Below are 13,087 nucleotides of genomic sequence, written 5' to 3' on the forward strand. Positions count from 1 at the left end.
ACAAGTGTACCTTTTCAGTTTCTGGGTAGGGAAGTGAGATGGATAACCTGCAGGGAAGTCTATTGTGAAGAGAAGGAGACATTACATGCAGGACTACAAGTATTGATTTCTTTAAAAGCAACACTTGGGCAATATTGTAACAGAGAAAACCTGCTTGAAAGAGTTGGTTAGGTGATGGGTTAACTCAAGGCTGCCTCCAGAAATTAATGAAGCAAGGAAAGATTCCAGGCTCAGCTGGTATAAAGGATCCTGGACTGATAAACACTGCCCTGTTACAGGAGAGCCTGGCACAGGCTGCAGCTCCAGCAGCTCCAGGGGCTGGAAAACTACAGAAGCACTACAGGCGCTTCTGAATCCTGAAGGCAGGTTTTCATACCTGAAACACCTTTAGCTTCCAGTTGAGCAGGCAGGAGTCAGTGCCAAGTGGAAATCTCAGCCTCGGTGTGTCTCTTATGTTTACACCCTTTGCTTTAAAGCTGACATCAGCAAGAGCGCCGTGCTCCAAGCAGAGTCAGGGGTTCCTCTTTCCTATGAGAACCTGAAGTTTCTGCATGGTGGAGTCACCAAGTTCCTACAGCACACACTGGAAAAGGGGACGCAGCCATTCAAAATGAAGGATCTTGCTGAATTGCATTTAATATAGTTTCTCTCTTGCTATGAGAGCTCACGGGAATTCAGGAAGGGTCCTAGAAATATGAGGATTGCAGGACTGGTAAACCTGGCAAAGTAACTAACTACCCTTGCATGTAAGGCTTTAAAATCCTGGTAGAGCAACGAGGCCATTGCAAAAGTTATTCAAAACTAACTGAGTGGAGTGGGGGTGGGAAGCTTCACGTACCACTTTGCCACATTTCATTCGATGTCAAATTGGTTGTTTAGTTTTCCCCTGCAAAAGACTCCACCTCCTTTCAAGTCCCCTTAAAACCTGTTGAGATTTTATCCCAGTGCAACTCCTGCCTCGCGCTTAATAGTTACACAGGGAAAAAACAGCAAATGTCCTCAGTCCCACTACAGGAGATTCAGACACCTGGTGCTTTAGAAAACTGCTCCCCTAACAAAGAATTTCTGCTTGGGTTGGAGTATTTTTTTTGGCTTCCCTTTATGTTTTCTTGTCCCTAAAATAATCTAAAGGAAGACATCACTTGCCACTGGCCTGGAAAACACCTTCCTTTCCCTTTTTTTCTTCCTTTTTTAGAGGAAAAAGAAACTTGAAGAAGAGGGTTGTTTTAGTTTTCGCTTTTCAAGCGTAGGTTAAAATGCCAGGGAAGAAGGAGGAGGCCCTTGGCATTGCTCATCTCCTCCTGGAACTGCATTGCATCACTTGGAAAACAGGACAAGAGGACATGAGACAGCTCATTCCCATGTCTTTTTAACAGCACTTGGTTAAATGCATGGAAATTCATACCACCAGCATCTACTGCAAGGAAATGAGCAGATGCCAGAAGATTTTCTTTTACACTTACAAGAAGTGAAAAGCCATGGGCGTGTTTTCCGTTTTTAACGCGAGCAACGTTTCTCAGGCTGGCTCCCTCGAGGACAGCGGCAACTGGACGGCAGCAACCCAGTTCACCCAGCCAGGGTGGAGGATTGCTCTGTGGGCCATCACCTACTCCTTCATCGTTGTCACATCCATCGTTGGCAATGTCACCATCATCTGGATTATCCTGGCGCACAGGAGGATGAGGACCGCTACCAATTACTTCATTGTTAACTTGGCTCTTTCCGACCTGCTGATGTCTGCCTTCAACACCATCTTCAATTTTATCTATGCCAGTCACAATGTCTGGTATTTTGGGGAGGAATTCTGCAGGTTTCAGAACTGGTTCCCCATCACGGCGGTGTTTGTGAGCATTTACTCCATGACAGCCGTGGCTGCAGAGAGGTAAGAGGCGAATGGAGAAGAGAAGGTCTGAAAAGATCCCCTGTAAGTCATAAAATAGTCATTGCAATAGTTTGTGCAATTGGCCCCCACTCTGTCAGGTGCCTTATCAGCAAAGTGGAAGGAGTGCCAGACTGTGGGGTGTGATGCTAATTATGGTGTGATCATCTAGTTTTTATCCCTGCTCTGAATCACACCCAAATCTGTAACAAGTGGAGGTGGCTGATATTTTGTTCCCACATTATTGATCATAAATAGTTTCCCAGTCATCCTGAAAACTCTTTTGTGGCTTTGTTGGGCTTTTCTAAACCATAAGATGGATATATCCGGAAAAAGGAGAATATGCTGCAGGCTGCTAAAACTATCAGCAGCCCTAATCCTGCTGTGAGTCCAGCAAACCACCAGAAATAATGGCAATTAGATTAGAAATGGCAGAATGTGCTCCCCTGGTTCACTAGAATTACTTATTCCAAGAGGGAGGGAAGTAATTACAGTGATTCTGTTTGACTTCTGGAGAAATTTGGTATTTTCATAAAATTCACTTCCAACTGCCAAGTCACTTTTACTTAAGCTTTAATTTCTGGAGTCTGACTGTGTTTACAGCTCATTGTTAAATAGCATGAAGCTGTTTTCCCTTTTACTAGAAAGTGGCCAGAAGTCTGTGCAAATTTCCTCTCTTAAAGGCAATGCTGTGTGTAAGAAGCAGAGGAGGTGATTTCCCTTTAGGCTCTCTACCCTTCTTCCTTCCTGCCTTCCCTGCCTGACTTCCACTCTCCCTGCTGCAGCCTGGCGGTGAAGGACTTCCGTGGGGCAGCCTGACCCGGCGTCCAGAAATACCGGCACTCCTTTATCAGTGCCCTGCTGATGACTTTGCAGTTTCCTCCAGGTTTCCTGTGTTTCTTATCAAGCGCCCGTATCCACAAGGGCCCTTGCAGCTCCCTCGGGAGGGGAGCCAGCTCCCCTCTGGAGCCATCCAAATTGAAAAGCTTTTCTGCCTGAATCTCAGGGGTTGCCCCCCAGCTCCCCTCCCCAGCTCACAGCTGTGATCACCCCGGCATACCCAGCCTCAGGAAACAATCACAGACCTATCATACCAGATAAACAGGCTAGGAGAGGGAGGAGGGCTTTTAATGCCCGCGGAAACCTAGGCAGGAGGTGGGGACAGGGCACAGTATGGGACAGCTCACAAGGACAGGGCTGAGGGACGTGCTTGTCAGTCTGCAGTTGTCCAGATGAAAGCAAATCCCTATTTAGAATCGATGGCAGTTCAGTTTTAGACTCAAATACTCTTTTGCTGCTCCTGGCTGTAAATCAAGGGTTGTTGGTACCTGCTATTTTATCTATGTTATCTGCCAAAGAATACTTTTAAAAAGCCGTTTCAGCCTGTAGTCATGTCTTCCTACTCTTGTTCCTTGGGGATTTTTGGTGAAAGCACCTATATAGCCAAAATCTCTTCAGTCACATGGCAAGATCAGAAAGAGAACTTGGCACCTCGCTGCAAACCATATTTAGCTATTCTTTGCTTAGCCTTAAAATAGATCCTGACACGGTCTCCTGGAAACTCGATGCTTCCATTTATTGTTAAAAGAACTCGTGTCCACTCCAGCTCCAATGTTTAACTTCCATGAAAACAACTTCTTCCCAAGTGGTTTATTTTAAGGAAGGAGGCTAAGAAGTGATGGCTCTAAGTAATTTTTGACTGCCACGGGAAGGTCCCTGGTGGTACTGCTCCGTGTTGGGTTTAGGATCACTCAATTTCCCCATTTCCAGGGCAGATGTTCCCACTGCAGCGCCCGAGGCAGAAATGCATCCTATCGATCAGCTCGAGTTTCACACTCCACTTAGCAAAGTCTCCTGTGACCTGTTTGGAACATGCCCAAGAGGGTCCAAAATTCAGCTTGTGTTGCCTACATGTATGAGGGCCAGAGGAAGGGTGCCAAGATTGTAGTCCCAGTATCCTGGGACGTCACAGGGGCACTGAGACAGGGCACAAGGAGCACGAGCAGCAGGGGGGCAAGGGCTGTGCTGCCACACAGCAAGAGGGGCCAGGAGATCTCAGCAAGTTTGGTAACTCTCCCAGCTTGCAGAGCTCACCTAAAGTTGCAGCTTGCCTCGGGGGTGCACACTGGGCAGAGTGGGAATGCCTCCACCCAGCCCTGTAACACCTTTGATGTCTGCGACACAGGCTGCAGTGCCAGCACGGTGGCTGGCATAGTTTATTCCCAGGATTTGTCATTCACTGAGGGCCACAGATCATAATTTCAGGCACTTCTGTGGGAAAACACTCTGGAGAATATCCACTGGTGGATTCCTCCCTGACCAGACTCCAGCACTGTATAACACTGCCTAGGGCAAGCAAAAGAAAAGTGAGGTGACATGAAAATTTTATAGCTAAATAAGGCCCTGCTGCTGCGCAGCCCTGGATTTCTCACTGTGCTGCTTCTTCTGCAGCAGCAGCTGGGCAGAGCTCCCTACAAATGGCTGGGCCAAGAGACAGCACAATTTGTCAGATTTTTGCTATGAAAACTAGGAGGCAATGGGCATTTTCCACTTCATTTTGCCTTTGTAACAACCATGACAAAGAATAGGGAAAGCATGACAAGAAATGCATAATTGATTATGTACTCATTACAACACCGTGCATTTCCACACAGGGAACTTAAAACCAGAGAGAACCCCGGGCTCATGAGTAATCCAATAGTCAGATGTGCTGTGAGGGCCCTGAGCAGGTGTGGGATGAAAGGGTCAGCCCTTCCATCCACTGCAAGCACAAGTGCTCAGGCAGTTACTGACAGAGGTAAAAATCACAATTTTTAGTGTTTTCCACAGCTAAAAATCAGTGGGGAAAAAAATGGGGTGAAGGATACTCAAGAGCCCAGTCTGCTCCTGTGCTAATACAAAGCATCAGAGATTGACATAATTAGGAGGGAAAAGCATGTCTGGCTGGGCTTTTTTTTTTTGTAAGGCACTTGCAAAAGTAACTTAAAAAACCCCAAAAGAACAGCAAGAATAGTTTTTACAAGGGCCTGGAATAACATGACAAGGGGGAATGGCTTCACACTGTTGGAGTGCAGGGTTAGATGGAATATTGGGAAGAAATTCTTCCCATGAGGGAGGTAAGGCCTTGGCACAGGGTGCCCATAGAAGCTGTGGGTGCCCCTGGATCCCTGGAAGTGTCCAAGGCCAGGTTGTATGGGGCTTGGAGAAGCCTGGGATAGTGGAAGGTGTCCCTGCCCATGGCTGGGGATTGAAACTAGGTAGTCTTTAAGGTCCCTTCCAACCCAAACCATTCCAAGATTCTATGAAAAATTCCCTAAGAATTTTGCAAAGACTATGTGCAGAAGACATAAAGGACTGCTTCCTCCTCACAACAGAAACATCCATCCAGGTGGGTTTAATATATCCTGCCCTAAGACTTGCGATCATTCTCTTCAGAAAGGATTTAGTTCCTTATTATTTATGTCCTGGAACCTGTCAAAATGTCTATATTAATAAAGGCCACAACGCTGTCCTGGTGAGTCCTTACACTTTCTCTGTTGTATAGATTGCCAATTTCTCTGTAAAAGCACTACCTTTGTTTCTCTATAAAAGCCCTGCCTGTTTCTCACAGGTACATGGCCATAATCCACCCCTTCAAGCCCAGGCTCTCTGCTGGGACCACCAGAGTCATCATTGGGATAATCTGGCTGGTGGCGTTCGGGCTCGCCTTCCCGCAGTGCTTCTACGCCGAGATCACCATGGACAATGGGGCCATGAAGTGCATCGTGGTCTGGCCTGATGACGTTGGATCCAAGCACCAGCTGGCGTAAGAGACACCATTAAACTCCCAATTCAGGCAAAAGTTAACCAGGAAAATAATTCCATCTCCAAACTGTTGGCTATAGAGAGTGCTGGGAGAGAGAGCAGGAGAATGTGAGGCTGGGGCAGCCCATCTAGACTCAATTAAGCCAGCTGTGGAAAAAGCTGCCAGGTGATCATGGTTCACAGTAATCCTGAACCTGCCATCCTCCCCTGCTTTGAAAACAGGTTATGTCTAATGTCTATGATGTATATAATGTCTATAATGTCTATAATGTCTATAATGTCTAGAAACCCTACATACAGGGCTTGGGGAATTTAAGAGAAAGCAGTGCAAAAAGTCTCTAAGCTTATAAATATATAGCTCTAGTTATAAAGCTCTAACCAGTAAATCATGGTCTCAAAGATTCTGGATTTTCTTCCTCCATCAGGCAGGAGGAAACTGGGTATCTTTAATGCTGAGAAGCCACGTAATTAGTTAAAAATTATGCTGCTCTTTGTTGGGGGGGGGGGAGGGGCGGGTAAAAGGAAAATAAAATCCAAGAGCAGCATGTTTCAAACATCCTAAGGTTTTATAGACGTATTTATCTGGGCACACATCTGTGCTCCTGAAAGTCTCTCAGCCTCACAGCGATTTCCTCCTGCTCGAAAGCAAGATTGTTCAAACAGATGAAACAAGCCGTTCCCTGCTCTTGGGGGATCTGCTGTGATTACTCATCCTTCCAAGCACGTGGTGCACCTTTGAGAAATTTATCAAGAAAAACATATTTATACAAAGTAGCAATGGAAGAACTGAGGAAAAGGAATAAATCCGTTCACAAAGTGCGACCAATTTTTCAAACCAAAAACCACTGTGAAGGTTTTTGCCCAGCTCCATGCACGTGGGACATTTTCCCTGCTCACTCTTCATCTCTGGCAGACAGCTGGATGCCTCCTCAACTTACCTGTTACCAAACTAACTGATTTTCACATGAACATGTGCCAAGTCATTTTGGCCAGGCTGCAGCATATTCAGGCAGTGGTAGCCAGTTGTTCCCAGTTGAGTAAAGAGTAAAGTCAGGCTCAAACCTCTCATGCTGGGTGATGCTCCTCCTGGGGGCTCCTATTGTACCTTTTTTTGTACTTTTTGTACCCTTTGGTACTTGCTGGGGAGCAGAGAGTGACAGGCTCCTGTCAATTATGTAAGAGGGATAATAGATAACCACTAATATGTGAGTCACTGATGATTGTTTTATTCAGATGAAAAGCATGAGGTTTATTTCTCCCACTTCCAGGGCATGGAAAGGATTCACAAGAATTCCCCAGCATGCTGACAAAATCCCTGTGGGCTGAAAAGGCTGGTCCTGAATGTGGCAAACAGCAGGGCAGATCCTTTCTGGGATCTCCAGCTGAAGAGCAGCAGCTCCTGACCACAATATCTCACTCACCAGCTCTGTCTCCCTGAGCAGCATCAGATACTCAGGGTTTGGTATCTCTCTTAGAAAGGAAGTTGGAAACATTGCCCCCCGAGAAATCATCCTGAATGATGGATTTGCTGGGACAGATGCCTGCAACACAGACCATAGAGAAAAAGCCATGTGCAGCCATTCATACACTAGTCCAAATAACAGGGAAAAGAAATACTAAGAAACCTTAAAAAATAATAATAATAATAAAAAAAAAAAAGAAAAAAATTGAGAACTGGGCGCCTGTGTTGAGTGTGTGTCCTCTGAATCCTTTGCAGTTGAGTAAACCCATCTTTCAAGACTTCTAGATTTCAGAATGAAGGAAGATCCTTTTCTGCAGGAAAGATGGGTATAATTATGACAGAAAAAAGTTAAATAATAATAATAATTTTTAAAACCCCAAACAATGTACTTCTGGCTTCCAGTGCCTGAAAAATATTGGATATAAAGGATACAGAAGTTTAACTAGAGTAAAGAACCTTAACCCCAATGGATTTTTCTTCTGGTGGCAGGTTAACTTTGCAGCAAAGTAGTAAAGCTACAAGACTAAAAATTTCTTTTTATGTGTGCTCAAACTCAAGCTCCCGTACTCCCTTCCTGCTCCCAGGATTGAACCCCAAAAGGGCTTTGCTGCACTCCACACACAGCACTAGACCTTCAAAAGAGGAGTCACTCTCAGCACAATAGGAAAAAGTGCAAGACAGGCACGGACAAACTCACCACTTTTCACAAGTATTATATTTTTCTTTATGCAGCCACCAGTCTTGCATTTGTAGCCACCCCAAGGAACAAACACCACTGAGGACCCACTTCAGCAGTGCTCTGCAAAGCACCAATGTGAGGAGTTACCCCAGAGATTTGTCAGACTGAGAAAGACCATTTGCACCCCCCCAGCCTTTTGGGGTCACGGCCAGCAGCATGTGCCAGAGCCCTCCTGCCTACTCCTACTTTTCACACTGTTTATGTTATTTTGACAGCTGCTGTAATGGAGTGAGCAAGTTGTTCCCTTCCCATAAATGGTGGTGGCTTAAACTAATCAGCCCCCAGCATGAGGGAACCAGCAGAAGTTTGTGGGGTGACATGGAAAACTAGAAAGGACTGAGGTTAAAATACAGTTAAGGGGATGCCAGTGCTTTCAGCTGGAGCAGCAACCCTGTAGCCTGTTGGTGGTACATTAACTGTGTGTGCTCACACAAATAAAAACAGCCAGCTACACAAATACAGGCAACATCCCTTCCTCACTATCTGCATCTTTGGGCACCCTGTTAGCAGCCAGATGCCCTTTGCAGTCCGTGATGTGACTTTTTTCCACTGTTGCCACTACTGTATTCAAGTTACTCAATAGTTTTTGGACTATTTATTTCCCATGTCTGTGATTTAAGGGCTTGTACTTTTACCACCATTTCTCTCTCTCCTGGCTGCAGTGGGATAGCAAAGCTCAGTGCAGGTGGCCCTGGACTGAAATCTTCTGCTAGAAGATAAATGATGTTACTCTGTCTTGAAAGAGCAGAGAATCCAGCCTAAGGACTCCCCATTACACCACAAGAGAGATGTTTACAGAAGTCCCAGTAACAATAATTATAGGCAAAATTTCTTCTTTGTGGTTTCGCTAGTAGGAGCCAGCATACATATCCAAAAGACAATGTCTGAAAGAGCTCTCCAAGAGCCATACTGACTGTGAAAAACTGCTTGTTCTTCTCTTTCAGGTATCACATTGCCGTGATTGTGTTGATTTATTTACTGCCTTTAATGGTGATGTTTGTGGCATACAGCATTATAGGAATTACTCTATGGAACAGCACGGCTCCAGGCAACCACCTGAACAGAGTCCGCTATGAACACCAAGTTAATGCCAAAAAAAAGGTCAGAAGTGAAACTTAACTTTAATTACCCCCAGCACACCAGCCCTGCTGCCTCCATGCTCCAAAATAGAGCTTGAGTTTGGTACAAAATCTTGTGGGATTGGGCTTGAAAGGTTAACAAAATAGTTTGGTTTTGGGGTAAAGGGCATCAGCCTGCAGGTTTATAAAAAATAGGAATTGTGTGCACCAGCCAGCCTTCAAGGAAGAAAGACTCAGAGCAACAGGCCAGCTGCCAGCAGCCCTTAGAGAGTAAATCTCATGTTCTAGAGAACCCAGACGTTTATGCCAACAGGATAAACAAGGGTAAAGCTCTGGACAGAGTGGAGCAGTCTCAGCCTAACAGCAGCCATCTCATTTCCTGCACATCTCTCTGGTGTAGCTACAACCAGCTCCTCTGCAGAGTCCACTCAGTGCACTGGGGAACATTTGCTTTAACCCCCACCCTGTTCCCATCACCAGGGCACTCCCTCCCTGTTCCAGTTTCCATCGCCAGGGCACTCCCTCCCTGTTCCCAGTTTTCATCACCAGGGCTGGTTTCTTTGCCATACCTGCACATGGTATGCATGGTTTCATTCCATACCCTGCACTCAGGGAGGGCAAACCAGCCTCAAAGTGAAACCAGCACTTCCCACTGCCCCAGCAAGCCCAGTCACCCAGGGCTCAGGAATAACTCCTTGGTTTTGTTTTCCCAGTTTGTGAAGACAATGGTGGTAGTGGTGATCATTTTTGCTGTCTGCTGGCTGCCCTACCACATATACTTCATCCTGGGAAGCTTCAAAGAAGACATCTACCAGCAGAAATACATTCAGCAGGTGTATCTTGCAGTCTTCCTCCTTGCCATGAGTTCAACAATGTACAACCCCATCATATACTGCTGCCTGAACCAGAGGTGCGTAGTGTGAACACGTGTGCACAGAGAAAACTCTCAGCCTGAAAATACTGTAAATCTCTGGAGAGTAGATGTGATTTTCAGCTGCAGCCCCTAGGCCAACTGGACAACTTAACTTACCCTATGCTAATAATGTGAGATGGGATACTGTAGAAGCATTTGATATCGGGGACAAGGTACTCTGCAAACCTGAGATATTCTAGAATATGTGGTTTTATTGCAAGGGTCGTGGGTAGAAAGGGCCTTCCCTTCAGCCTCCAGCCTTGGCTGAAGGGAAGTCCCAGAGAGAGAGAAAGAGAGAGAGCAAGAGGGTAAGCTGGCAAGAAGAGGGGAGAGAGCTAGAGCAACGTGGCAGGGGTCAGAGTGCAGGGGGAAGAGAACAGAGGTAAGAGCAGGGAAAGGAGAGCGAGGTCCAGAGAGAAAGAGCGAAGAGGAGAGCCAAGAGAGCAGGGACCAGAGAGGTGAAGAGAGAAGAGCAAGGGAAAGCCAAGAGAGTGAAGAGGGCGAAGAGAGAGGAGGTTCTGGTTACAATACATTATATCTCCTTTTGTGATGAATATTCTAATTTACAGTGACCAACCAATACAAGACACAAAACCCTATAGAATCTACATCCAGCCTATAAGAACTACTACATTACCATGTGTTATATTTTAAACTCTAAAAACTACTCTTTAGACTTTTCTGTTTTGCTACATTGACCTTTGGATCCCTTAGCCAGCAGAAAGGTATTGTTCAATCCAAAGGGATTCTCCTTCAGCTGGCTAGGCTATTGTCTTTAGGTTATATAGTAACTAAGACTCGGTATCCTACAACTCAGAATAAGCTTCCATTTCTATTTCAATTACAGGTTTCATATTTTTCAGAATCTTTTGCTAAGCAATCATATTTATAAGATTTCCCTGATTAATCTTTCCCAACAGGATACACTCTGAGACTTTAACTCAGCACTTAGTATTTTCTGTCTCTGAATAAAGGGCAGGCAGCAGGCATAGGATCACAGCACAGCCACATTTGCACCCATTTCCACACGCAGACCATCCTGTTTCCAAGGGAGGGATCTGTAATCCCTGCATTGCATCTGCTGAGCTAATGCTGGGCTGGCTCAGCCACCTGCTCTCCCCAGGCCACCCCCCAGCACAGTCCTGAGCCTGCCTGGCAGTCCCGGGCTCACCCCCATGGGTGGGAAGCAAGAGCAGCTCACGGGTGAGCCGTGAAGGTCCCATCGGGAGGTGCCACCACGAGGGAGCAGCCGGGGGAGCACAACCCCAGCATGCCAAGAGATGTCCCTCTTGCTCTGCGCTGGGAGGGCTGCAGGGCGCAGGGAGCTGCTCTGGCTGCCGTGGATCTTTGTGCCAAATCCTGCACCCGTAACCCCCAATCTCTCTTCAGCCTCGCTGCTCGAAGCGAGCTTCAGAGGTAATGAATGGCTGCCGGCACATCTCCTGTGCAGTTTCACAGGAGTGAACTGGGAGTGCTCCAGCCGAACGTTTAACTCCAGAGCAGTGCTGCGAGGCTCACTCCTTTGAGTGCTTCAAGCAGCATCCAGCCTGTGAGCTCGCAAAAGAAGAGTTTGCAGCCCACTCACCCAAACTGTGTTTAATGTGAAACAAACCTCCTCCCCCTCCCCTCTCAGAAAGCAGAGAGCTTCCTCATTTAATCATTCAGGTTTTTTAAAAAGCTACCAATGGGTGAATGCATGTATTTTCCTAAGATGTTCTTTGTCTGACAAATGCAGTTACCAGCATGGTCAGCACCATCTCCTGAGCACATCAAACACCCTGCCACTTCACTGATCTTATATGTTTACTTAAAATACAAGGAAATCTGATAAAATACTCCTAATGCACATCCCTCCATGGTTTTATGCATTTAGCTTTTCACCTCATTCCTTTGATTTCAGTAGAAATATTTATTTCCATAGTCATTCACAGGTAGAACCAAGCCATGAGTTTATTCATTCTCTGTGCAATTAGAAAGATCATTTCACCATTTAATTGCTTTTCTCACTTCTGCAGGTTTCGCTCTGGCTTCAAGCTGGCCTTCCGGTGGTGTCCGTGCATAAGAGCAACAGAAAAAGACAAACTTAAACTTAGGTCCCCATCCTCTTACCAGGCAATCCACAGGAATTCAAGAATAGCAAGTTTCAACACAGAAACTCAGCTGAATGAGAAAGAGAAGACATCATTTACCCTCACCCGATTAACACTTTGATTTCCTGCTCCTGGTTCTGGCTCTATCCCCATACTCCATGACAGGGCAGCAGATCTGTAGAAGCCTGAGGCAGGTCTCTTTGTCTGGAGCAAATGTTTCCTACAGGACCTCTTTAGATGCCATCAGCATTAAAGGCAGTGTGTTGATAACACACTGCCAGTGTGTTGATAACCTATGCATTAGGTCTAAATATCATCCAGCTATGGATACAAGTTTAGCCCTCCCTTACATCAACAACTGCAATACAGAACAGACATCAGGCCCAGGAGGTCAAAAAATCAGTCGAGCAGATCTGAGGCAGTGCCAATCAGTAGGATATAAATTATTTTATTCTACATTGTGATCTCCTGATTTCTGTTCCACCAAGGCACTCTAATTCAGGAAAGACTTGATGGAGCAGAAAGGCTGGGGCTGGTGGCCCAGCTGGGATGGACCCCGGGGCTGTGTGGGCAGCCGAGTCCCACAGCTCAGCAGCCCCAAGGCAGGTAACACTGTGGACCAAAGCCTGTTCACAACAAAGGCAAATACTACACATCCAGACTGAAGAATCCAGCCTGTCCTCAACATTTTCTGAACTTTGGGATTTTTATGCCTGCAATTTCACCAGCAGACACAGTTCCTTAAGATGTTGCCATTGCATGGATTTCTATAACCTTGTCCCAAAATATGATGTTGTTTTCCTGTTAAAGGGTGCTCAAGTGATTTCTCCTTCACATTAATTGTGGTGCCTAATTTGGAGAGCGAGGCTCTCAGAAGAGTCAGTAGCCAGGGATGCCCACTGGCTTGGTCAGGGCTCATGGATCCAATCAGAATCCACCTTCTTTACATCTTTTTAGTCTTAACAGCAGTGGCCCACTGCTGTCTTTTCCCAGATAGTCCCTTCACCTTCCCTTTCCAGACTTACCCTCACTGCTCTTCCAGGAATGAAAATACAGGCTGAAAAAATGTTATCTTCCCAGCCTGAGGCATTATGTGCAGACACACAAAACAGAGAAGCTGA

The 13,087-nt window shown here is 46.0% G+C and overlaps 1 protein-coding gene across 1 annotated transcript; it reads left to right on the forward strand.

Annotated features, from left to right (window-relative positions):
- Positions 1-1,478: 1,478 nt before the first annotated feature.
- Positions 1,479-12,155, forward strand: TACR2 (tachykinin receptor 2; the record flags this gene model as incomplete). Its single annotated transcript, XM_083866992.1, has 5 exons — positions 1,479-1,882; positions 5,490-5,684; positions 8,829-8,985; positions 9,677-9,873; positions 11,892-12,155. The coding sequence occupies 5 exons, from the start codon at positions 1,479-1,481 to the stop codon at positions 12,085-12,087; spliced, it is 1,149 nt and encodes a 382-aa protein (XP_083723118.1). The 3' UTR covers positions 12,088-12,155.
- Between the last annotated feature and the right edge of the window lie 932 nt (positions 12,156-13,087).

This window comes from Zosterops lateralis, assembly GCF_965231275.1.
Source record: "Zosterops lateralis genome assembly, chromosome: 8".
Classification (NCBI taxonomy): domain Eukaryota; kingdom Metazoa; phylum Chordata; class Aves; order Passeriformes; family Zosteropidae; genus Zosterops; species Zosterops lateralis.